This window comes from Lissotriton vulgaris, chromosome 10, assembly GCF_964263255.1.
Source record: "Lissotriton vulgaris chromosome 10, aLisVul1.2, whole genome shotgun sequence".
Classification (NCBI taxonomy): Eukaryota; Metazoa; Chordata; class Amphibia; order Caudata; family Salamandridae; genus Lissotriton; species Lissotriton vulgaris.
This window is the reverse complement of record NC_141698.1, coordinates 955,610,807-955,636,036: the sequence shown is the minus strand read 5'-3', so window position 1 is coordinate 955,636,036 and position 25,230 is coordinate 955,610,807. Positions and strand designations below refer to the sequence as shown.

The following is a 25,230-nucleotide window of genomic DNA, read 5'->3' as shown; positions in this document are numbered from 1 at the left end:
AAATTAATGTCCTGGAAATAGATTTGAGAACATTCTCAGTTCTCTGCAGTCATCCTAGCCATAGCCGTTATCAACTTCTCCTGGGATTCAGGTCCATTAATACATTAATTTTAAACATTTATTAGCACTCACCACCGACCGCTCTGACTGTCAGCTATAATTAATGGCATTGAAAATCATTCACTCTATTAACTTGCTTTCTATTACACTTGTCTTTACTGTGGTCATGATATGGAAATTTGCATTGACTACACCTTAGGATGACATCAGTACCACTTTTAATTCAAATGGAGTTTGTGCACATCTCCTACTAAATATCTCCTGTAACTTTGGTGCTTTTCTTCAGCATACTTTGTACTGACTATTGAAAACAGAGGGCTAAAGGACACTATCCAGAAGGGAATTCCTGCATTCTATTTTACAAATTCTTTCTCACCTCTCTCCCACCTATTCCCTAACTTTTCACATCTTCGCAGCCTTAGCCAATGAAGGATCCACCATCACTCCTTTCCTCCGAACATGTACCTTAGATCACCTCCTGCTCACTTTCTCACCTCATCTATTCTTTATCGTCTACATCTAGGAACAAGCTGAAGGCATGTAAATAATACAAAAGCTTTAAAATCAATTAGATATTTATTCAAACACTATAGCATAATGGGTCAAAATGTTCTATCATAAGAGTCCCCGTTAGCTTCAACAATAGAATACTAACACTGACGGACCAACAGTTTATGGGCCATCAGAGGAAGGACATTATACTGGCTGCCCTATTTAGGCGGATGCTGCCATGCCTTGTTTTTCCTATCCGTCGCTAACAGGAAAAAAACCTGGTGGTGAGGACCAAGAAGCAAGGAGATGTACCGCTATACTCTGGAAGAAATCTCCCAGGCTGTGGGGATAATATTTGGGTTTTTTCTGAAATAAACTCTAACTTTAGGAGCATGTTTATGAAAATCAAAAGAAATCAAACGTTTGGTTAAAACCAAAGGTGGCCGCCCATGAAACTTTAAGTACATTGAAAGGAACTGCCATGGCGGTGTTTTCTTTTAATAAACAGAGGTAACTGCTCGGCCAGTGGCCATCTCTAAATTTGAGGGGATGAGTGCCCTCGAAATAGTGAAGGTAATGTTCTCCGCCATACCAAAGACACTGCTCTGTACGCCCACATCTAAATCAGGCCTGATGAGAGACAAGATTGTCATTCTGGGCCAATTCATGACTGACTTTCCGGGTAATCACTAAACATATAAATACATGTTTAATTAATCCTGTTCCAATTTAGGACATGAAAATAAATGCCTTGTCTTAGTATCTTGAAAATAGCCATGCTCTAAGACTCCTCATCCTACTCTTGTCATCTATAGCCATGAAACTTGTAAATGTGGCTTTTTGCCACACTAAATGCAGAGTAAAATGGATGTGACATGGCATCCTTCTTTCACTTTACTGTCAAAACTTGCAGTTACCTTTCTTTTGTAGTCCATTGAAAAGACACGTAGCAATAGATTCTAGCCAAAATATTAAGAGTGAAAACACATTATGAGAGTGTTGATATCTTGGTAATACCACGTGTATACTCAGCATGATTAAGTAATAGAGACTGGAATTTAAATGCACCTTTGTTTCATAGGTTGAATATCTATCACATTTCTTCTTAAAGCTCATTACAACTATTTCGAAAATGTATGTCAGATATGTCAAAATTATTTTCAGGGTAGGGTATTGGTTCATACTTCTCATGAAGTAAAGAACGGTGCATATTTAATGTATCATGCAAAGCAATCTGCCTATATAAACATTCAATGTTTAGTGTATTTATGAATAGATTAATACCAGTTCAACAGGCTCCATCCACAATTCATACTAATCTACTGCCAGAATTAAAAAAGGTATCACTCCAGATGTTTACCTGCTTTCTAAATTCTAACGGGCCATAAGGGCCATGAGGGCGAGGTCCAGGGGGTGGTATTAGGATGTGCCCGCCACAGTGGCGGGCACAACCTGCATGTTAAGCATTGTGGCGGGCGGTGCTCTCAGCACCGCCCACCACAATGCTTAAAAAGCACATGTACATTTGCATAATCAAAGCGGCAGGCACCGTGCGGTGTCTGCCGCTTTGATTATGCAAATGCAGGGGGGTACCACAGGTACCCCCTGCGTGCACCCCTCTACTCTCCTTCACTCTGGGGACCCGCAGGGGTTCTCCAGAGTGAAGTCCGCATGCCTTACCGTGGCTGAATTGCAGCCACGGAAAGGCATTGAAAAAAGCCTATCATAATATGGCTGGCGGTGTCTGATAGACACCGCCACCATATTATTCCTTTTCCGTCCCGGCCGCAAGGCGACCGGGGCGAAAAAGCGGCGGACGGTCTTTCCATCCGCCGAGGTCCTTCCCGCCGTACTAATATGGCAGGGGGGAAACGAGCGTGGATGTCGGGCGGATTGCCCATGCCAGGCTGGCGGTGGCATCATAATGGGCCCCTAAGTAATCATGTAGGATGGCTTTCGAAATGTTTACTCCACTGCCTGAAGTAGTGTTTCCCCATGCTACAAACATGGGCAAAGAAGCACCTGGCTCCCACAAAGCAATGAATAAAATATCTTCTCAACTTCTTCAAAGTGCAGGATATATCTCAAACATCAGGAACAATGAATGACAGTCTTATGTTCCTATGTCATACACTGTGTAACATCATGCATTGCTGTGCTTTTGTCCACCTACTTGAAACCTGTTTGCAGTGACAAGCCTCATTCTTCTTCTTCAGTGGCAACCATCTGCAAAGATGTCATGGAAAGGAATGATAACATGTAGACATAGGTGTGTGACTGATTTAAACTCCATATATTTGCACTTCTACCATTCTTTTTAGTGTTTGAAACTGTTATATCATATAGTTTTGCAATGCAGTCTCCCCTAAGCCATCACTGTTTTTTCAGCATGTGCCAGAGGCCAGATTTCTTTCTTCTAGTGCTGAATATGAGGTGGTGGTTGCAGGTGGAGGGCACCAGCACTCATTTTAGGGGACACATACTTTATTTTTCTGAACAACTTTGATCCAGAGCAAGGGTCAGAAAAACACTAATGGAGGAAAGCTGAATGAGGAGAATGTGGGAAAAACAGTGACAAATGAAGATAACATATATATGAAAGAACCTGCAACAGTGGCATAAAGAGGCAGCAAATGTCTATTCGTTCAAAGAGGTATGAGGGGGAATCACCTTCGACCTTGAAGGACCATTGACCTTCGATAAGACTGATTTCATGTCCCACAAACATAACGGTTTCACCTCGCACTTCAAATGGTATTGCCTTAAAATGATCTGACCTTAAGAATGTCCTTAGAAAATGTGGCCCTTATCCACACCAGTCCCTGTCACATGATACCATTATAAACCCTTTGCCTGCCCCTGCTGGACCTTGATTTTTTTGCCATTCCCTAGACTTTGTTAAACTTTTGACAACCATACGTATAATATTAGAAGTATATAACATAACTGCTTGATGGATGAAAATTAGAAATGAAACTGATATAAATACATAAGGTATGTAATTCTTTTGCTGAAGTTTCTGTAAACATTTGACCCTATTAAACAGTTATATATTAATACACTCTTCCCTAGTTGATTCATAGATAGGGAATGTAAAAAGGTTCTCCATGTTCTTATTTCAATGTATCCGTTTATCTAACAACATGTTTACCATTTGAATGTTATCCTTTAGAGAGTGTTTTTCTAGAATATAAAAGGATAAAAGCAGATCCTTTTAGTGGAAAATTGGAATGGGCACAAATAGAGTTGACACAGTTCAGAGAGAAACATAATTTGCTGATAAAATACACAAACGTTAAGTGATCTTTTTTAAAGGTCTTGCAAATATGCCATAATGCAAGCTATCTGTATATTTTGGATGATATCCACACAGTCACAAGAGCCGGCCTTGTGTTAGCTAATAAAAATATATTTATATATACATATTTATGCAAATATTATGTGTCTTCAACAAAAAATGGATCAGCACTTCTATGAAAGACATGCAGGTTTCAAAGGTAGCTTTGCTTTTATGGTAAACGTAAATATAGAGCTACATGGAACAGTTCCTAGCATCAAAACAATACTTTTGTGATAACCTCAATGAAAATAAAATGCTATGTCCTTTTACTCTGCCTTAGGTTTCTATAAGGTTCAGTTATTACTTCACATGAGAAGGATATATTTTATTACGTGAAAAAATATTGAAAGTGCAACATTACTAAGTCTTACTCTCTTTTATGAGTGCTGTGCTACTGTGTGATCTATTGAGCTATGCTATAGTTTCTATTCTAGTGATATTTTTGAAATACAACTAGACAGTTTGACACAAATATTCCATATTGTCAGAATTATCAAGACCCGCAAATATGAGGAGCTTGCATACATTCGTATAGGGCACGCTCATCACTGTAGCTTACAAGGAATGTAACAAAATAGGGCTGTCCAATTGACTTTGACAACCACAGTCATGATAGATTTTCAAGACAACCAGCTACATAAGCGGAAGTTACATAGAGTAACATTTCAGTGGCAGATTTTTATGTTACAAGGGGTTATCTACAAAACCTAGCATGAATGTGACCTCTTAAGACCAGTGGTTGATCATTCTGCTCAATGTAAATGTGAAAGTCCAACTTGCGTTCATCATAACAGTTTTCATTGGTTTATTGAGTAACGGATTACTCATGTTACAAATCTTGTGTGAGTAGTTCATCTTTTCCAGTCATTTTCTTTGAATTCTGGTATTTGCAACCCTGCATCTGTATGGAGAAAATAAAATTGAAAGTACCAAATTTCAAAGAAGAGATGAGACTGAATGAGTTACTTATAATTTTCAGACCGGTATGTTAAGACACTATACATTTCTGTCCCATAAACATATTTGCACGTTTTTACTGAAGATTATGGCACGATTTCCATTCGAGATTAAATCAAGTACATTAAAGTAAGCTTTTTATTACAATCAGTCCTTAAAATGTTCTACGATTTAAGTGTTGTTTCTGTGCATACAATGTGTATCTGTCGCCATTAATAGCAATATGATCACTATTTTAGTTAAGAGAAGAGAGTATAGGCAAATTATAAGAAAACTTGAAATGTCAATGATTCATCCCAGATCAATAGAAATCTCTCATTGTTGTCATATTAAATGTCTCTCTCAGTAGATATGTACTATCAATGCTCTACAGGCATTCCTTTTGACATATAGTTAACACTTTCCATGTTGTTCATTTGTCAGTTCATAAAGGGTTGCAAGGATCATCTTTATTGTTGTTTCTATGCAGATATGTACATATCGTATTTGTCTACCTGCCTTGATGTTTCGTTAATACTGACAACACTGAACAATATTCCTCGAATGGAAAGCTGAGCTTCGTGCAAATCAGTGCATTTTAATCCTCATACCTGTCCAACAAAAGAATACTTCAACAAAAGAGGAGAAGACACCTGGATTAAATTCAGTATTTGCGTTCTTAGGCAAATTTGCACTTAAACACAAACATGACAATTTTCCAGTAAGCCAGATATTCAACTCGTCGTTGGCCACTCAGTGCTCTACGTCCTTTAGAAAGGATAGCTGTTGTGCAGTGTTCAGCTGTCATGGAATACGCCTCTTTAGGTCCTTCTTCCTAGCTATATCAGTTCCAGGACCCCTTTTTATTGAGGACATCAGTAGCACGGGGTTCCATCTTGAAGACAGAGGCAAACATAAATTCAGCACCTGAAGACCAGTTCGAGTGCTTTGTATCTCCAGGGTTCTAGCACTGTTCTGATATAATAAAACCTTCTTTCTCCCCAACAGGTTCCACTTCCGAATATGCTGGGTGCCCAGATCCTCTTCGGAACTTCATTGCTGGCCATCGGCTCGGACGCCTCTACAACAACAAACAGAACATAATAGTATGACCAAAGTCTCCAAGTAAACTCATACAGTAGTTGGGGTTAATGAAATTGAAGTTATATTTTCGACTACATGTTAACTCTCATATTTCATATTTTCAATCGGATTTTCAGGTCGACTTGTGACTTGCATGATGAATGAAAATTTGGAGGCAATTCATCAATACCATTCAATAGATTATTTCCTATTTTTATAATAAATTATAGAAACATGTAGGCCATATTGGTGCATTCATTTGCACATTCTTTTTGTTATTTTTTTTGGGTAGATATCTTTTCAAGTTTAGTTTGCTGCTTAATTCAGTCTATATAATTATGTCATGTAATCTGACAAATGAATTTAATTCACACTGGGTACTATATCAATTTGTTTTCGTTATTTGCAAGTGTGTTTATATTTAAGTCAAAGTGTCTCTTACTAAGGAACTGATTTATAAAGTTGGTTCTGTTACTGAAAATACGTACAAATGAATTCTAAGTAAATCGTCCCTTACATCCAGTTAGAAAATAATTTATTTTTCAATAGGTATTTATTTCATTGAATTTGCAATGAGACATAAAAGTTTGAATGAGATGAACACCTGAGTGCAGATACACAGCAGAAACGTGGACATCTCTAGGAAAACATAAAGAAAGTAAAATTTCAGGCTGACACAAAACATAGAAAGTGTAGGGAGTGAATGTGCAACAGAACTGACTTTATTCCAAAGTTTGTGAGCAAAATTGGTAAACCATGTGGACGATGATGGTGCACAAGGAGGTAAGGACTATGCACAAAGCATTCCGGGGTAGAATAAAGAGTAATTTAGGTAACTCAACGCTGGATATTAAACAAAAGATAAGAAGACAAACCATTTATGTATTTAAACATGCGACAAATACTACAGAAAACAGAGAAATACAAAGAAAACAGACATGGAAGAAAAGCAATAACATAGTATAGCAATATGAGTAAAGGAGCTTACTAAGAATGAGATACTGAAAAGTTAAATGCAAAATGAAGGGGAGAAAAAACATATGCAGCTAAACCAATAAATGAAGAAAATCAATAACGAACAACAGAAAGAAGTAGAGTGGCATTGGTGGTAATAAGAAAACGTTTTCTTGAAGTTGTAAATCTGTAAAAAGGAAGGGTGATCAACAGATATATAGTGTTGCATGAAAATGAGAAAGGAGCAAAACAAGAAGAGAAACATCTGGCCAGAATGTAGCACTGATTGAAGATAGTCAGAGCAATCCGGATGCACCGGTCGGTAAGCAGCAGCAACAGCAATTAATTTGTCCCCCCCTTTTTGTTGCTCCGGGAAAGACTCTCTTTGTTAAATTAAAGACTGGCTTTGTTAAGGATAATACTAGCAACAGTCTTGCAGGCATGTCTAGTAAGCAGGGACAGTGTAATAATGTTGCAGCTGATGACAATGAGAATGAAGGAGGGAATGGTAGTGATATGAGTATAGAACTCGCTGAGGTTACCAGCGGTAATACAGGTCATTTGCTGAGTAGAGAGAAAGCGTTAGAGGACAATTTGGCACCGGAGAAACTGGGGAGTGCTGAGAGTTTGTTGAACAGTGAAGAAGCAGAATCGGGGGTCGTCCCTGTACACGCCAAAGCTGTACTTTCTGAGTATTCCAAAAAACTGACGGATGGTACGGCGAGTACCATGAAAAATGCTACTAATATATCTGAGGAATACTCTAACGATGAGTATGAAGAGTGTTTAGAAGATGAGGAAGAATTGAATGGATCCTTCGTTGATGTGGCCAAACCACCAAGTCGCAAAAAAGGAAGATCTAAGGCAAAAGAAATATTGAAGAAAGGAAAGAACATTCATGTCTCAGCTCTTTCTACTTCTATGACTGCTTCAAACGTACGAGGAAAGCCTATCAGAGATGAGAGCTCCCTGCGAAAATGGATACAAGCCAAAGGGGGAGTCAAAAATATGGCGTTGCACTTGTCAGGGACGAGTCCTACTGAAGGGGAAAATCTGAAAATATCCTATCAGTCTGCTGAAGGTAATGTCCCTTCCCCTGTTTTGTCTACGGACCCTCCTGCATTATCCAGACCTGATATTACTCTTGCTGTTGGGACTGAGCTGCAACTTGAAAATGATAATACTATGACCACAATAGCAAGAACAGGGGTTGCAAATGAATCAAGCGTGGAAACATGCTTATTGAGGTAGCATATACCTTTAACTCAGGTAGCAGAGGACATGGCTAGTAGATCATATACGATGCCTCCAGCGACTTCTGAGTCCTCAACACTCTCTATCATTTTGAAAATCTTAACAGAACAATGACAGGAAGCGCAGCAGCACTTTCTCCAATTAAGGGAGGACAATACTAAAATGCAGAAATGTTTATTAGAGGTGACCAGCAAGCTTGGTGGAGTTACTAAAGACATCGAAGACCTCCAACCGAGGGTGGTTGATGTTGAGGAACTGACCGGTCGTACAGAGGCTTCAACTCATCAGCATGAAGCTGAGATTCAGACCCTTCAAAATAAAGTGGAATACATGGAAAACAGGCAAAGGAGGCAGAACCTCAGACTTTTTGGAGTTCCAGAAGGGTCAGAGGGATCGGACGCCCCCGCATACGTGGTCAAATTATTCCAAAGGGCTTTTCCAGACTTGGCCGACTGGGATTGGGACTCACAACTTCAAAGAGTGCATAAATTACCAAAAGTTAATAGAAACAAAGAGAGCAAATTTCCTCGCCCATTTCTGATTTATTTTGGCAATTTCTTACTTAGGCAGGCAGTATCTATCAAAGCTAGGCCCAACTCTCCGATTACAATAGAAAATATAAAAAAATTTAAGAGATCAGAACTCAGTAAGGTCACTATGGATAAGCGATGGAAGTTGCACCAACTCATTGATCCTTTTAAATCAGCCGGTGGGCAAGTATATCTTCAGGAACCAGCACGTCTTAAAGTAATTAAAGCTGGGCATACATATTACTTTACTGATGTTAAAGAAGCTGAGCTATTACTTTCTAAATTTGGTTAACGTACAGGTGTACTATTGCTTAAGCTATGGGGTTCTTTCCCTTTTTTTTCTCTTTTTGTACTGTATTTAAAAAAGTGAGAATACGAAAAATATATGCCTGTTAAAGTCCTTAAAGATCCTTAAAGATCCTTACTGGTTAAAAGGTCGTCCATAATGGTTCATTGATATTCTTTTCTATTTCTGGAACACCTTTTTTTCTTTTTTTTGGTTCATGTTTGATCTTTCTCTTTTTGGCTGAATAAAAAGCAATTGGCTGTTGGAAGCTAAGAGAGGAACTTTATATAGAAATCTTTGCTTTTCTGCCTGCTTATATAGGTATTTTTCTCTTTTTCTTATTACAAGATTTATATAGAGGGAGACGGGAGATTTTGAGGCTACCTCTCTGATAGGCTGCCCTACTAGCGGCAGCAGCAGATAGAGGGGGGCTTGCCCCGTAGGAACAAAGGGGAGGGGGGTTTCAGAGGGGTGGATAGTGGAGGTAGGGTCAGGGAGGAGGACAAAAATGATAAAAATGACAACATGAGCACAAGTCATGTAAAAGATGAGAATAGAGGAATTTTCACATTTATGTTAATTCATAAAAATAACAGCATATTTAGATTTATGAAATGTATCAAATTAGATGTTTAGCCTGGAATGTTGCAGGCCTTAATAGTAACAGTAAGAGGCAATTAGTATATGAGGAATTGAGAATGTATAATCCTCACTTTGAGTTACTAACAGAAACTCATATTTGCTGTAGGGATAGGAAACTGCTAGAGCAATTAGGCTATGAGGTGATGATTTGCACAACATTGTATGCTTCTATTCGTGGAGTGGCTATTTTAAAGAAAAAACAAATAAGAGTAGAAGTAATCACTCCAAGCTACCGCTGTGGGACAACCCGGGTTTGCCTGGAATTTTTAGCGACAGAGTAGGATGTGTATGGGCCAATTTTGGCATAAAATCATTAGGAGATTTATATGATACGGCGGGTTTACTAGATTTTGAGACACTTAAGCTTCTTTATAAACTGCCAGAACAGATGCGGTTTAAATATATACAAATTCGAGATTTGTTAATACGTAAAATGAATCCGATAGAAATATCAGACTCAGATATATGGAAATGTATATACTCGGAAAATATAAAGTCTCTTATTAGTATAGGCTATAAGTGTCTCAATCAGTATAAAGCTGATGACTGCCCCAAACTTGCTGAGAAATGGTCAACAAGACTAGGGAAAAACATAACCGCACATAACATCTCTACTTCATTCAGTAGTATCAATTAATTGGTACAATCCTCTAGCATAAGGCTTCAATTATTTAAAACAATATGCCACCTATATTATACCCCACAAGGAATCTCAAAATGGTCCCAAAATAATCTAACAAGCGACCGCATTAAGTGTCCTAAGTGTGGTTTGGTAGCAGCAGACCTTGAACACATGCTCATGCCCATCACTATTTGAGTTTTGGACTGGAATAGAAAATATTCTAAATCAGAAACAAGTGATTTCTAATTCAATATCAACAACAATGGTATTATTGGGCATGCAACCACTTAATGGCTCATATAAAGATTTAGTAATAATCCTAGTTTTGTGTGCAAGATTGGTCATAGCTAGGACATGGATATCTTTAAAGCCACCTCATATACTGGAATGGTGGGCATTGGTAAACGAGATATATGCTATGGAGTCCTCTCTAGCCAGAATAAGAGGTATTCGATCAATGAGGAAATTAGATAAAATTTGGGGAACTTTCTTTTGAAATCAAGTTCAATATCATTATTTTTAGATAAAAAGAAAGTTATGGCTAAAAATACATCTTGCTATATGTCTATACTGATATACTACTCTGTACCGAGCTTTGATGTTTATTTATGATTTAGTTTGTAGTAAGATGCGAGGAAATTATATTATCTATATCTTGACTAATCTATTGCTTAATTGGTTGTCCTTCTTTTTACTTTCTTCTGTATTATATATGTGAAAAATGACTCTTATCATGCTCTCTTGACTTGTGTTGTCAATAAAAAATATTTTTTTTAAAAAGAAGATAGTGGGAGCAAGATATGCTTACAGCAGACAATAGGTAAGCTACTATGAGTGGAGTGGTCTGAATATGGAGGCGTGAATATAATTTTTAGAGTAACAAAGAACTGACAAAATGAAGCATACAGACTAGTGATGAAAGTTTGTGAGATTATTTAGTTTTTCAAGCAATAATTACAAGCAAGGTGAATATCATTAAGCTGAGCAAAGTCATAAGTAAACACTGGAGGTCCTGAACAAGAAAACAAAAAAAGGCATCTCCCTTTCACATCTGTCCCATTTATTTTCATTAACAAATTCCATTTTGGGTGTTTTGTTTTAAAAGTTGTTGCTGTGCTGGTGCATTGAACATGGTTCTTGTATAGCAAAGTTTCAATGCTTTCATAGAGGTGTGAGTGAGTAAGCATGTCTTACTGATGGGAATTCCTTATTTTTAATCTTTTTTAATTAAAAGAAATCAAGATAGCCACATTGTTTCTTGTATTTACTATATTCTCAAGTTGCTGCTACTTTTGATCAATGGACTCCTTATTTATCTTTGTTATATGAGACAAATTATAAAATTTTAGTGAGCTTGTCACTCACAATAAAATATGTATTTCTTTTTTGTCTGAGACCAGTCTCTACAACAACGTCCTCTGATCATACCGTACTCTAAAAGGATTGGCAAGACTGTCTGCTTTCTTTGCACCCTTAATCCTTTGATATATTGAATTTATATTCTGTCATTAGCAATTTGCACAATTTCTTTAACAAAGAAATTAGCTTACCTGTTTTAGTTTATACCAGTTGAAAGAGAGAATACGACTTTAGCAATATTAGGAGCAGTCTGTGGCATAAAGGCCATTACAACAATACTCTGACTCATGTTCTAGATAACATTTCTACGACAATGAAAATGTTGTCGGTCTTTGTAGCATATTATAGAGGTCTTGCAGGATATAATTATATTTTCACTTTGTTGGAACCAAATTAGACACTTCTTCCAACATAACTTGGTAATATGTATTTTGTGATGTCTCGCATGGTCTATTGTTACTGTGACATTAGGAAATTCCCACAGTGTTAGCAATATCGTACTTATACCATTGAAATGATGGGAAGAAATCTGAACACAATTTTCACTGGCTTTTCCTCTTGAAAAATAACAAACTAGTACTGCTACAAGAGTGTACATGCTTAAAGGAATATCAAGAAACAAGGAAGGGAGTGAAGAGATATATCAGTCATGGACTCAATCTCCTCTGTAAGCTATGAAAGAACAAAAAGAGTCCACTCTGAGTTACAAAATAAAGTGCTAACCTTCCAAAAAGTGACTAAGCCCAAGCGAACCATTTGGTTACTAGCATGGGAAAAACAATATGTTTTCTTAAAAGAACCCTCACCCACCAAAAGGTCCCTCAGTGGCATGCTTCGTCATCGGGTTCTTCCCACCCACTGTGGGACGGGCATGCTATGACTAATGGATAAGTGGGAGCACTTTTAGGTGAAGTGAAGTTATGTTAAGTTTGGTGTGAGAGTGGAAGGGTCAGAAATGAGTGTATTAAAAAAGTCCTGGATTTATGGAAAAACTAAACTTGTAATGCTCCCTATAGCAGGTATTGATAAAATGTGGGGAAAGAGGAGAGAAAAAAAATCTTTAATGAGCAGTTCCCTCACAGGTCGACATGTTTCGAAGCCTACCCCTCAGCTTCTCTTCAGGAGCTAATGTAATGATCCCTGTTACACCTCTGACTAAGACCTAGTGCTGCTAGCCTGTTAGGTGTTTTGAATGAATAAACCTCTGTGCAATACATCAGTTCAACACCTACTTGGTAATATTCTTAAAAGAACTAATAATCGATTTCTTAATTGACAATCTGGAAGGATAGAGGAAAAAGAATAAGTAGTTTTGATGTACTTTGATATTTTCATGATAAATCTTCACCGCAATTGTGTGAGGAGTAGTCTTTGAAACATGTTGGCGGGAAGAACCTGATGATGAAACATACCACCAAGGTACCTTTTGGTGGGTGAGGGTTAGTTTAAGAAAACGTATTGTTTTTCCCATGCCATGCTAGTAACCAAACGGTTTGCTTGGGCTTAGTCACTTTTTGGAAGGTTAGCAATCTTAAAGGAATACATGAATGTCTTTATGCGGTGTGAGCACAGTTGAATGGATATATAGGCTATCTGGTTTTAGGTTTAAACCTATAATAACTGATAAAACCCCACCGGAAGGAAAATAGCCATCACATATAAACACTGAAAAAACACCTTTGCAAACAGAAACTAAGTGTCATTCAAAGAAAGGAAAAGATAAGTGAAAGTCATTTTTATTTATTCCGGAAGGGGCCAATACAATTTAACTTTGTCATACAAGGTAGCATCAAGAAAGACTGGGCTAGCATTATTCTACTTGAGGTTTGTTGTTTAGATATGCCACTAAAACATTGTCTCTTCTTCCTTCTGCTTTTTTCAGCGTTGTGGTCTTTGGTATAAAGATGCAGTGTTTAGAAGCATATTTTAGGTCTTATTTAGTTATTTTATAAACTGCAGAGAATCAGGAAATATCCAAATCATATTTGAAATTTTGGCTACATTTGATTTCACTGATATGTAAAATAGCTGGTTTCATAAGAATCTTTCCTAATATGTAGCAACGCAGTCACTCACAGACAGAGAATGGGTGAAATCCTTTGATAAACCAGCCCCCTTTTCTAGTGAGTCAGTATTGATTGTAAGTGAATTGCCAAACACCCCCATTTTAAACATTCAATGCAAGATGTAGTGACAGGTATATGTGAAAAGAACGTTGTCACCAAGCATTTGAGATAGTGGTGAGATAGAGGAGAAAACATGACACCAGGCATTTGGTAAACATGGAATACATATTACCAAGCAATATGGTAAGAGACAATAATTTAATGCCAACCTGCGGCGATTTTTATCGCAGATAAACCTTGGTAAACTGACTTGAAAAGTCAGCGACATTCATGCATTACCGAGCTAAGGCTCTTAGCCATGTTAACCACCTCCCATTGGATAACATGATTAAGAACTGCTCAGGGCAGGTGTTAGCTTTTGGAGATATTCGCGCTTAGTGCGAATATCTCCAAAAGTTGGTAATAGGAGATAGCGATGTTAGCGACTGTTTCCAGTCGCTAACATCTTGGCACGCCCACTTTGCATGTCATTAGTGATAAATTTCTCTGACATGCAAAGTGGGACCCAAGATGGTCGCTATCTCCTACTAGCTGTCGCTAACTGGTGTTAGCGACAGCTAGGTAATAGGGAGATAATTTTATCTCCGCTTTCTTGGCTTTTAAAGCCAAAAAAGCGGAGATAAAGCCCGATACCTGAGCTGAAGTGCTTCCCTGTAAGAGATCCTTGTCACTTACTAGATGGTATGCTGAAAAGCATCTTTACAATCTTCAGAGTTAATGAAGAATGCTATTGACTTTGTAGTCCATTCTGGTGCAGTAATAATTTATTTGGTCCTCATATACCCTGTGCACACGCTACCTTTCCACATGCACTATCAGAAAGCAAGCAATATTTAAAATTAAAATAAAATTCCATAAACACTGGAAAACAACTTTTCTGTTGTTTTTAATGGCACGAAATATGTAACCAATGATAACCACTCTTTGGTAAGGTATTAAAAAACTGGAAAATTGCCAAAAATAGAAACTGAAAACAGGAAAGCCTAAGGATATTCTTTATCATCACAGAAGGGAGGGTTTTGCAGGAGTAGGAAATGTGGTCATCGGAGAGGAGAGATTATTTCTTATGGCAGCAAGTTAGTCTTTAGAACAGGCAGCTTTTCAAGTCTATTCTGAATCCCCACAGATCCACTTCCTTTGAAATAAGTGAGGAATGAGAGTTATCTGGGCAACAGGCTTCAACATGTTTTACGGAGCCTCTTTAAGTATTTACTTTGAGACCACAATAAAAAAAGACCACAAAAACTAGTGGATTCTAGCCACACTGAGGTTTGTAAGCCACATCCCAGTCCATTAGTTTGTAGCTCATCTGAAAACATTACAGACAGTGACAGTATAAATGTGAAATCAGTCGTGGCCCAGTCCCACAAGGGAAAATCAACCCCACAGCGCAAAGCCATGAAACCTGAAAACATGAACACAAGAAACCCCAGACTGGTTTTGGCCTTATTGAGTGTCGGAAGTGCAGCTTGCGTCCCATGGGACAGCATAGTTGGGATCCATGGTGTCAAAATGATGGCATCACGCTGAGAGAACAAAAGGAGATCAGTGCAATACCTGAATTCATCTGATCCACCGGTAATTTTTAGGGCCATTTTCCAGTAAACTTTCTAGTTCTCCCCTTTTAAGGTTATAGACAGTAGGGAGGTCTCTTTCTCTGTATAGCTATTTTAAAGCTGGGGCATTTAGACCAACAGGGTATACAGGCTAGTTACAATGTTAAATTTTAATACATAACATTTTGCATTTTATGGAGATTTACATCTTTACTTGTAATGCTATGAGTAGCAAATCAACCTTTCTGCATAGCCACCTCAGATTATTTACTTTTTTGCTGGTATTAGGATACTGTGATACAAATATTCAGTGCAACAGTGTGTGCCCCAAAATATTATTGGGAACATAGGTTTAATTCAATTGGTAACATTAATTTACCCGTAAGGATACAGTGTGTGCTGAAGGAAATGCAGCAATGGCATGAGAGTTAAATGTCATGCATGTGAGATGCAGTGTGGACTTGCACAACCCACACAAGACAAAAATACATGGCTGTCCTGGGCACAACTGTGTTTATAATTTATTTCTTAAATTTTATATAGCACTGGCCAGACCAGAGGGTATCGGAGTGCTTTACAGCAGTCATACTGCAAAAATCACAGAATACAGTAATAGAAAAATCTTGGTAAGGAATTCCCAGCGTGTTATGTAACCTTGGGGCACTGAAGTCCTGAAATGTCTTAGATGAGTGCTGTTGTCTTGGGCTGAGCTCCTCTTTCCGGGAGGGGGGAACGAAGTAGGGGTCCGGGAGGCAGAGGAGGTAGAGGTCTTGAAGTCAGAGTCAAACTGCTGTGATGTGCTGAATTAAGCACATCAGAAGCTCCTATCGGTTCGCTAGGGAACGATTGAGAAGAAGGTCTTTGAGATGTCTTGAATTTTACAAAGGAGGAGATAGTTCAGATGTGGGGAGGGAACTGTGCTCTGTCTGGGATTCAGTTTAAAGTTACTGCAGTTACACATTTCAAAGAACAGTGCCTTTGCCTTCTCGTAAAACATACTTTTATATTAATGTCACCCTAAATACTGAAATATGAATCCACTAATCTTGGTGCCTAATTCTAAGAACTTGGATTATTAGTTGAAGGTGGTGAAAACCCCACTCATGTAATAAACACATTCCTTGCTAGGGTGAACCACAGAAATAAATAAATTAACCTATGCTTAACCCTCTGGTAGCTTGGCACAGAGCAGTCAGGCTTAACATAGAAGCAAAGTGTAAATGTATATATGCAGCACACAAACAGTGAATAATGTGAAAACACAACCCAAGAAAAATCTCAAACCAATTTAGAAAATAGAGTACATTGTAATAAATAAAGTTATACTAGTATGATAAACATCCAATCAGTAGAACAGGAGATATTTAATTTAACATTTTTAAGTAGATACAGCACCTAAAAGCACAAAGTGCCACTCAAGGTCAACAGATGGTGCTAGACCTAGGGATAGTGACAAGCTCAGGCCAACCGCGATGGAGTGCAGGCCAGATACAGGGGCCAGGTTAGTCCTGCTGAAAAACGTACAGTCTCAATATCTGATGCGAAGAGTTCGGTTTGTGGTGAAGGAGGCCGCGAGGAGCAGAGAGAGCATTCTTGATGGTCATCGCTGTAGGCAAAGAGCAGGCCAGGCATTGTGGACAGACATCCCTGTAGTGTGAATATCCAGTCGGACATTGCAGATGGGCATGCTGGTGGTCACAGCAGGCTGCAATTGATGTAGCTCAACATGCAGATTTTGCATTGTCGGTCATCACTGGCGGTTATCATAATTGAAAAAGTCAGGTCCAATGGTGCTTCGGGTTGGGCCATCGTGGGTAGCAGAGACTTGGTGTGAACTGGCCTGTTTGCAGCCCCAAAGAACCCAAAAAGTCAGGAGTTTGCCTTCGTTTACAGGAGGAACTCAAATGATACCAGCCAAGGGTGCCGAAACTGGGAAGGCTCCTCCTGAGGATCAGGAACTCACATCAGCAGATACCAGCAGGGATCAGGTAGGTCCTGTGGCAGGGCTAGGCAGGTCCAATGCAGCAGGTCAGCCGGGCAGTTGCAGAGAGACTTCTGGAGCTTGTTGTGTCCCAGTAGCTCAGACCGCAGGTCAGCCAACTGACCCTTGGAGTCACTGCAGCAGGGCAGCCCTCTGTGGGTCAAGACAGTCCTCATGCAGCAGGACAATCATCTGGTAGCAGCAGGGAAGTCCTTTTAGAGCAAGGAAGACCTTATGCAGCAGGGCAGTTTTCTGGGGAACAAGGCAGTCCTTCTTCTGTAATATTGACAGGTCAAGGACTGTACTGAAGAGTGGAGCTGGAGGTCCAGTATTTTTACCTGGTGCCAACCTTTGAAGTGGGGGAATTCCCCTTGCTACTCTCACATTAGGTTCTGGAAAGTTAATCCCCACCACTGTCAAGGGTCCAAGAAGTCTTGGGTGACAAACAACTAGTGTCATGTTCCTTTGTGTATGGTAGAGGCAGGAGAAATTGTTTACATTGAATGCGATACAACAAATTCCATTACGACCACGTAGTTACAAGGCAAACCATTACATCGCATGTCGTTTCAAAGACTTGCTGTAGGGGGGGCGTTCCTAAGTCCAGCACCCCCTACAGCAAGTCATTGTAACAACCGCGTTGTAATGGAATGCGATGTAGCACATTCGTTGTAAAGAGATATATTCAGAGAGGTAAGCCTTTGAAGTGTCACATCCTATCCACATCTGAACCCCTTATGTGTCACTGTCTGGCAGAAATACACAAACACCAACAGCATAGACATTTCACATTCATGTGCCCCAGGACACTGGCAGAAGGCATCAATGGTTATGGCAAAAACATATCAACTTTGTAAATGTGGCATTTTCAAAATTGAAACTTAAAATCCAACTTTACCATTAAGGGGGATTTTAAATTAAATATGTGATTTGCATGAAAACACCATAGTTCAATCTGCTCCCTATCAAAGGTTTGCACTTATTCAACGGAATAAGGAAACCTAATGTTAGCCAATGGGAGAGATCGGACTTACAGTTGTGAAAAACAACTTTAGGAGTTTTTCACTGCTAGGACATGTAAAACCTAGCCCCACATGTCCTACCTTTTGAAATACAAGGAAAGCTACCCTTTGTGGCTTTATGGCCTACCTTAGTGGTGACATATGTATTAAAAAGGAAGGTTTAGGCCTGAAAAAAGGTTTATTTTGCCAGGTCAAAATGTCAGTTTAAAACTGCACAACAGGCGACAGTGGCAGGTCTGAAATATAGTTTAAAAGGCTACTGTAGTGTTTGGCACAATGAGTGCTGCAGGCCTAATAGTGGTACAAAAGGGGGTGATGATGGACGGAGCATCTGAATCAATCAAACATTCACACCCAGTCAAAAGATCTGGGTTTAATCCATCACCGTTCTTTAGCCCACTCTGCCACCCCAGTTCAGACATGGCTATATGCAAATCAGTCTGACCCTGTGCCTCATGGGAACAGTCCAGCCCGAACTGCCAAGCCATGTCTTCTCTGGACCGGAAACAAGCTTCCGAGGACCGGTTTCTGGCATTCCAGCTGTCTTCAGCCCGGCTTGCTTGAATCCAGTGGCAAAGTGAGCAAGGGACTCACGTCTGAGCATACCCTACCACACTTATGGCGCCCAAAAGCGGTACAAAAGGGGGTGGTGATGGACGGAGCATCTGAATCAATCAAACACTCACATCCAGTCAAAAGATATGGGTTTAATCCATCACCGTTCTTTAGCCCACTCTGCCACCCCAGTTCAGACATGCTATATGCAAATCAGTCTGACCCTGTGCCTCATGGGAACAGTCCAGCCCGAACTGCCAAGCCATGTCTTCCCTGGACCGGAAACAAGCTTCCGAGGACCGGTTTCTGGCATTCCAGCCGTCTTCAGCCCGACTTGCTTGAATCCAGTGGCAAAGTGAGCAAGGGACTCACGTCTGAGCATACCCTGCCACACTTATGGCGGCCAAAAGCGGTACAAAAGGGGGTGGTGAAGGACGGAGCATCTGAATCAATCAAACGCTCACACCCAGTCAAAATATCTGGTTTTAATCCATCACTGTTCTTTAGCCCACTCTGCCACCCCAGTTCAGACATGGCTATATGCAAATCAGTCTGACCCTGTGCCTCATGGGAACAGTCCAGCCCGAACAGCCAAGCCATGTCTTTCCTGGACCGGAAACAAGCTTCCGAGGACCGGTTTCTGGCATTCCAGCCGTCTTCAGCCCGGCTTGCTTGAATCCAGTGGCAAAGTGAGCAAGTGACTCACGTCTGAGCATACCCTGCCACACTTATGGCGGCCAAAAGCGGTACAAAAGGGGGTGGTGATGGATGGAGCATCTGAATCAATCAAACACTAACACCTAGTCAAAATATCTGGGTTTAATCCATCACCGTTCTTTAGCCCACTCTGCCACCCCATTTCAGACATGGCTATATGCAAATCAGTCTGACCCTGTGCCTCATGGGAACAGTCCAGCCCGAACTGCCAAGCCATGTCTTCCCTGGACCGGAAACAAGCTTCCGAGGACCGGTTTCTGGCATTCCAGCCATCTTCAGCCTGGCTTGCTTGAATCCAGTGGCAAAATGAGCAAGGGACTCACGTCTGAGCATACCCTGCCACACTTATGGCGGCCAAAAGCGGTACAAAAGGGGGTGGTGATGGACGGAGCATCTGAATCAATCAAACACGCACACACAGTCAAAAGATCTGGGTTTAATCCATCACCGTTCTTTAGCCCACTCTGCCACCCCAGTTCAGACATGGCTATATGCAAATCAGTCTGACCCTGTGCCTCATGGGAACAGTCCAGCCCGAACTGCCAAGCCATGTCTTCCCTGGACTGGAAACAAGCTTCCGAGGACCGGTTTCTGGCATTCCAGCCGTCTTCAGACCGGCTTGCTTGAATCCAGTGGCAAAGTGAGCAAGGGACTCTCGTCTGAGCATACCCTGCCACACTTATGGCGGCCAAAAGCAATACAAAAGGGGGTGGTGATGGTTTGCTACTGGATTTAGGCAAGCCGGGCTGAAGACGGCTGGAATGCCAGAAAGCGGTTTGATTCAGATGCTCCGTCCATCACCACCCCCTTTTGTACCGCAGGCCCAATAGTAGCATTTAATTTACAGGCCTTGGAACATGTGGTACCACTTTACTAGGATGTAACAAGTAAATTAAATGTACCATTTAATTAGATGCCAATTATTCCATGTTTTATAGAGACAGCACAAGCACTTTAGCACTGGATAGCAGTGGTAAAATGCACAGATTCCTAAAACCAATAAAAACACGCTCAGCATCATAAGGAAAAAATCTGGGGGAGATACTGCAAAAAGGGCCAGGTCAATAATTAATATGTAAAAGGTTGGCCACTGTATGTTTAAAAAGTGTGTCCTCACAGCGACTTAAGGCCTAAAAGTTATTTCAGTCTGATTAAGACATTTAACATTATATGTCCTTCTGGGGAAATGCTGACAAAGTCATTTAATATTAAATAATACTTATTTTTTATAATCTGATTTGTTAGTGAAATCAGATTTCTTAAGAGAAAAATAATGCTAAAATCATGTTCTTGAGGCTGCCTAAGCTATAACCAGCTTAACCATTTCTGTCACTCATTACGTATCCAGAGCTGGAATGCACATTGATAGCTGTGAAAATTAATCAACGTGGCTCAGAAGACAGTAGCTTGACTCTATGTTGAAAAAGTACAAGAGATGTTAACTGTTGACCAATTAGCAAGGCTTAGTTATCTGCAAGTGAACAGGAACATCAGGCAGAACAAAGGACAGCCTTAGCACTACCACTTTTGATTACGAAATGGCATGGAGGAATTCACCAGTTGTTGCCCAAGACCCAACTAGACCGTCAACAACCAGTCTAAGTGGGAAAGAGAACCAGAGTAGGCCCTGTCAGGTCGAAGGAGGTTTCAGCTAAATAGGAGAATGGCAAAGAGGGCGAAGACTAGCTTGCGTGGTCACAGCAGGTTTATGCCATATTGAAACATTGGCAAAGAGTAAGCTCTGCGAAAAGAGGGGGGACTGTGAGAAAAGAGTTGGGATGGGTAGCAGACTTTCTACAAACACTACCTAGAGCATATGATCAATCTTCCGCCTCAACCACCACCTTCGCACACCATAGTCCTTGAAGTTTCCGTTTGAAGATGGAGAAGCTGCTGGAAGAAGACTCCTAATGTCTGACTCCTGCTGCAAGAAGAGGATTCATTTAAGGACACAATGACTCCGGACCGCTTACAGAACAGCTTCCCATATGGTCTAGTAGATAGTTTCCTGTTTATGTGATTCAGGTACTCAAAAAGTAGAAGGCTGTCTGCTCCAAGAGGGCCAAGTTGACCACAGGGTACTGGTCAATGCATGTTGCCTTTCTGGAAATAGACCTTGTGTTTTGAAGCCTGACCAGCAAAACTAGAAACTGCAGCATAGACCTGAAGGAAATTTCTCAACAGTTGATGAAAAGAGGGATTTAGCGTAGGTAAAAAGTACTAACGCTTGCCCAGTAAGGTCTTACCACAGGCCATCATGAAAACTAGGGACCTTATTTACAAGACCCCTGCACTGCTGGAACGTCACTTTTCATGACTCCCCAGCTAAGATCATTGCAATGCAGGCAATTCAAGGCCAGTTGTTCTCTTGCCTCACACAGCGATAGGGTGGCATGCCAGTAGCATTACGGTGGGTGTTCCATTTATTGCAGAGAGTATCAACATTGTTCATTTCCATGAAACATTGACGTTGTATTACAGTGATGAAATACTACATTTATTTCAATTTTATGCCAAACTAACCAGAGGGTTAAGCACAGTTTAATTTAGTGACTTTTTGTAGTCCAACCTGACAAGGAATGTGTTTATCATTTTAGTGGGGCTTCCACCCCTCTCTGCTTAGAATTGGAAAGGAAAGAGCACTACATCTCATCCGAAGAAAGGTAAATACAGCCTGTTCCATGCTCTAAGCATGATCATCAGTGAACATATGTTCATTTATTGTAAAGCAAGGCATTTATTTTCTATCTGCTGCTAACCACTGAATTATTGATGACCTAGCTATAAAACAATGAAGAACATGATCCCGCAATCAATCAGGATATAATTAGATTGAGGGCATTCCTGACATTTATTAATGGAACTAAATGTCAAAACTGACTCAAAGCCTTGAATTCAGATTCATGTCAATGGAATGTCAAAAGCTGATTCAAAAGAAATATTGCTTTGCTATATATTCAGTGTGAGATTATAACTTGTTATGTTCCCATATCTTTTGAAAAAAAGAAACAAACAAACAAAGAAACAAAGAAATAGAAAGAACAATTCAAGATTAAAAAAGTAAAATATGACTTCATCTGTTATCAAACCCACTAGGGCAAGGTGGAAAAGTCACAAAAGCAATAGCTACTATCCTATTAGGAAGTAATTGCCTGACTTTTTTTTATTTTGCATGTGCACAGAAAGACAGAGTACATTCACTAACAAAGATGACATCTGCACACACTTGTTGAGAAATATACAAGACAGAATGACATAAACTCAAAGTACAGAAACCAGCACCCATGTACCTTGATTGATCAATGGATGTACAGACACCTAGCCATCCAGGCACAAACAAAGTAAATAAAGGCAGAGCTGTGATGCTCGTTCTGCCAGTATTCACCACCCGCATTATTAATAACACCTTGGGTGCTCAGAAGATCTCTCTGCTGTGCTGGACCATAATGGAAATGGGTGTGGTCATGACGAGCTCAGCTTGTCATGAGCACACGAGAGGTGTACCTCATGACGAGCTGAGCTCGTCATGAGCATCGAAGGGGATAAACTGGCAGAGACTTATATTACTGGCCTTAATTTTACAAGCCATTACAATTTTCTTTTTTGTTTACAATGGACCAGGCCCTATTTACATTTTGCTTATTTTATTTCACTTACTAGATGTATGAAAATAGGAATAGCAATTACTTAATTGTGATTTCTTGCTAATTGCAATCAGGAAATCGCTATTTCTACCGTATGAAACTCTTTTGACTTTCATTAGCGATTCATAGCGGGTTGCAAATAGACCTTCCTTATGAATATTAATGAAGTAGATCACAATTTGTGTCCCATTACGATTCACTGCCATTATCTATGGAGCTAAGAGGAGTTTGACTTGGGTTCACCCCTCGGCCGTCACCTACCCAGCCGGACGTTGGACACTGTTTTTCCTCATCTCCCCATTGTATTTCTTACCCCCTCCACCCTATGTTTATGCTATGCTTTTGTAACTCATGTAACTATTCTCCAGCACCTATTTGGCCATCACCTACACTGCCGGTCTCCTGAAATTCTTTTCCTTGTCTCTCCGTATGTGTCTCCTTCCCTCCCCCTCCTCCTCCCTCTTTTGATCCTTTGATTCAAACTGATGTAGTTATATAACCCGTAACTAGCTGATTCAACTGATGTAAATTACAAAACTGTTTGTACCTAACACGGAGCCTGAGTAGCATTGCCGGATGCCCGGTGGAGATGTCCTATCCAGCTTTAGAGGAGTCTGGCCCCTTGGCCGTCACCTACCCAGCCGGTCATCTGACATTGTTTTGCTCTTCACCCTGTTCGTGTCTCCTTCACTCCCCCTCCCTCTGTGATTCTTTGATTCACACGGTTGTAACTATGTAATATGTAACTCGCTGATTCAACTGATATAACTATGTATCCTGGAACTTGCTGATCCTCATGTAAAGCGCTCTGATACCTCTGGGTCTAGCCAGCAATATATAAAACTTTGCAAATGAATACAAAATAAAAAGTCCCTGGGCCCATTGCCTGCTCTTAAGAAATATTTTGCCAACCATTCTCAGAAGGGAAGGGGTCCATTGGCAGCCCCTTCCCCTTTGCGAATGAGTTACCACTATTTTTCAAATGGCGGAAAATTGTGAATGTTGTGCAACCTTATTTTGGTCGCAAACATTCACACACACCGTTTCAATTCGGTATTAGGAAGGGACGCCTTCAGAATCCCCTTCCAAATACTGATTGGTTAACAAGTTACTGAACTGCAATTTGGGCTTCGTACATCCCAATAAGCATTTTTGTGGGATTCTGCCAATCGAGTTAGCGACCACAAAAATTCTATACTCATCTGGCCCTTTGTAAGGTACAGGTGAGCTATTCATCACCAGTATTCCGTTTCCCAGATGTTATGTTTCTGTAGTTTTATTTTTCACACAACACCTGAGACTTGTCCAGTACTTTTTGTGAAGTATGTCACCTCCAGGGCCATGATAATGAGTACTGGTGTGCTGCAATTTAGGCATGCATAATCAATATTACTGTGCGGTAACACCACACCATTACCATGCAATTATGAGCTAAATTGCATGAAATAGGGAATAACAATGTGGGATTGGACTTACTGGCCATAAAACAACTTGAGATTCCCAATTATATGGGTTTAACACATACACCAACCTCCTGCTGAATACAAATGGTAAATGTAGGTGGGGACCTATATTTGTGTGGTGAGTTTTATTGAAGGACTGTGGGAGTACGGGAAGAAGAGGAAGCTAATTTCTGGAAGGGTGGGCAGTGTTTGCTTGCTTCCCCCTCTACAAAATATTGGGGAAAGAGTCTTTGCTGCTGTTACATACAGAAGCCCATAAAAGTTTAAGGGTTGGAATTATCACCATTTTCCAGCACCCAGGAAAATCAGGTGCAGGAATATCCTCCCCATCATAATTAGTAGAGCAGAATTCTATGTCAGGACCGGAGGCTTCAGATTATGTTAAAACGTTCCTTCAAATGCTTTGGGACTTAAAGCATTTTTTCGTTCACTGTTTGGATATTTTCCTAAGCTGCTGTGGAGTGTTATTGTTAGTCCATAGTCCCTCCATCATGTCTATCACAGCTAGAAAGCCAGTCCTCTCTTCCTCTTCCTCCTCTTTCTTCGCTGCTTCCGCAGCCAGATAAGTGCTTTTCATGTTTCCTTTTCTGTGATATTTACTGGTTGTA

General features: G+C 40.2%; 1 protein-coding gene across 1 annotated transcript in view; it reads right to left on the bottom strand.

Annotated features, from left to right (window-relative positions):
- Positions 1-4,202: 4,202 nt before the first annotated feature.
- PLXDC2 (plexin domain containing 2) overlaps positions 4,203-25,230 on the bottom strand; it is a 1,375,592-nt gene continuing 1,354,564 nt past the window's right edge. The window contains exon 14 of the mRNA XM_086941957.1: positions 4,203-5,909. Within this exon, the coding sequence (XP_086798083.1) occupies positions 5,793-5,909 (117 nt within the window). The 3' untranslated portion in view covers positions 4,203-5,792. The remainder of the gene's footprint in view (positions 5,910-25,230) is intronic.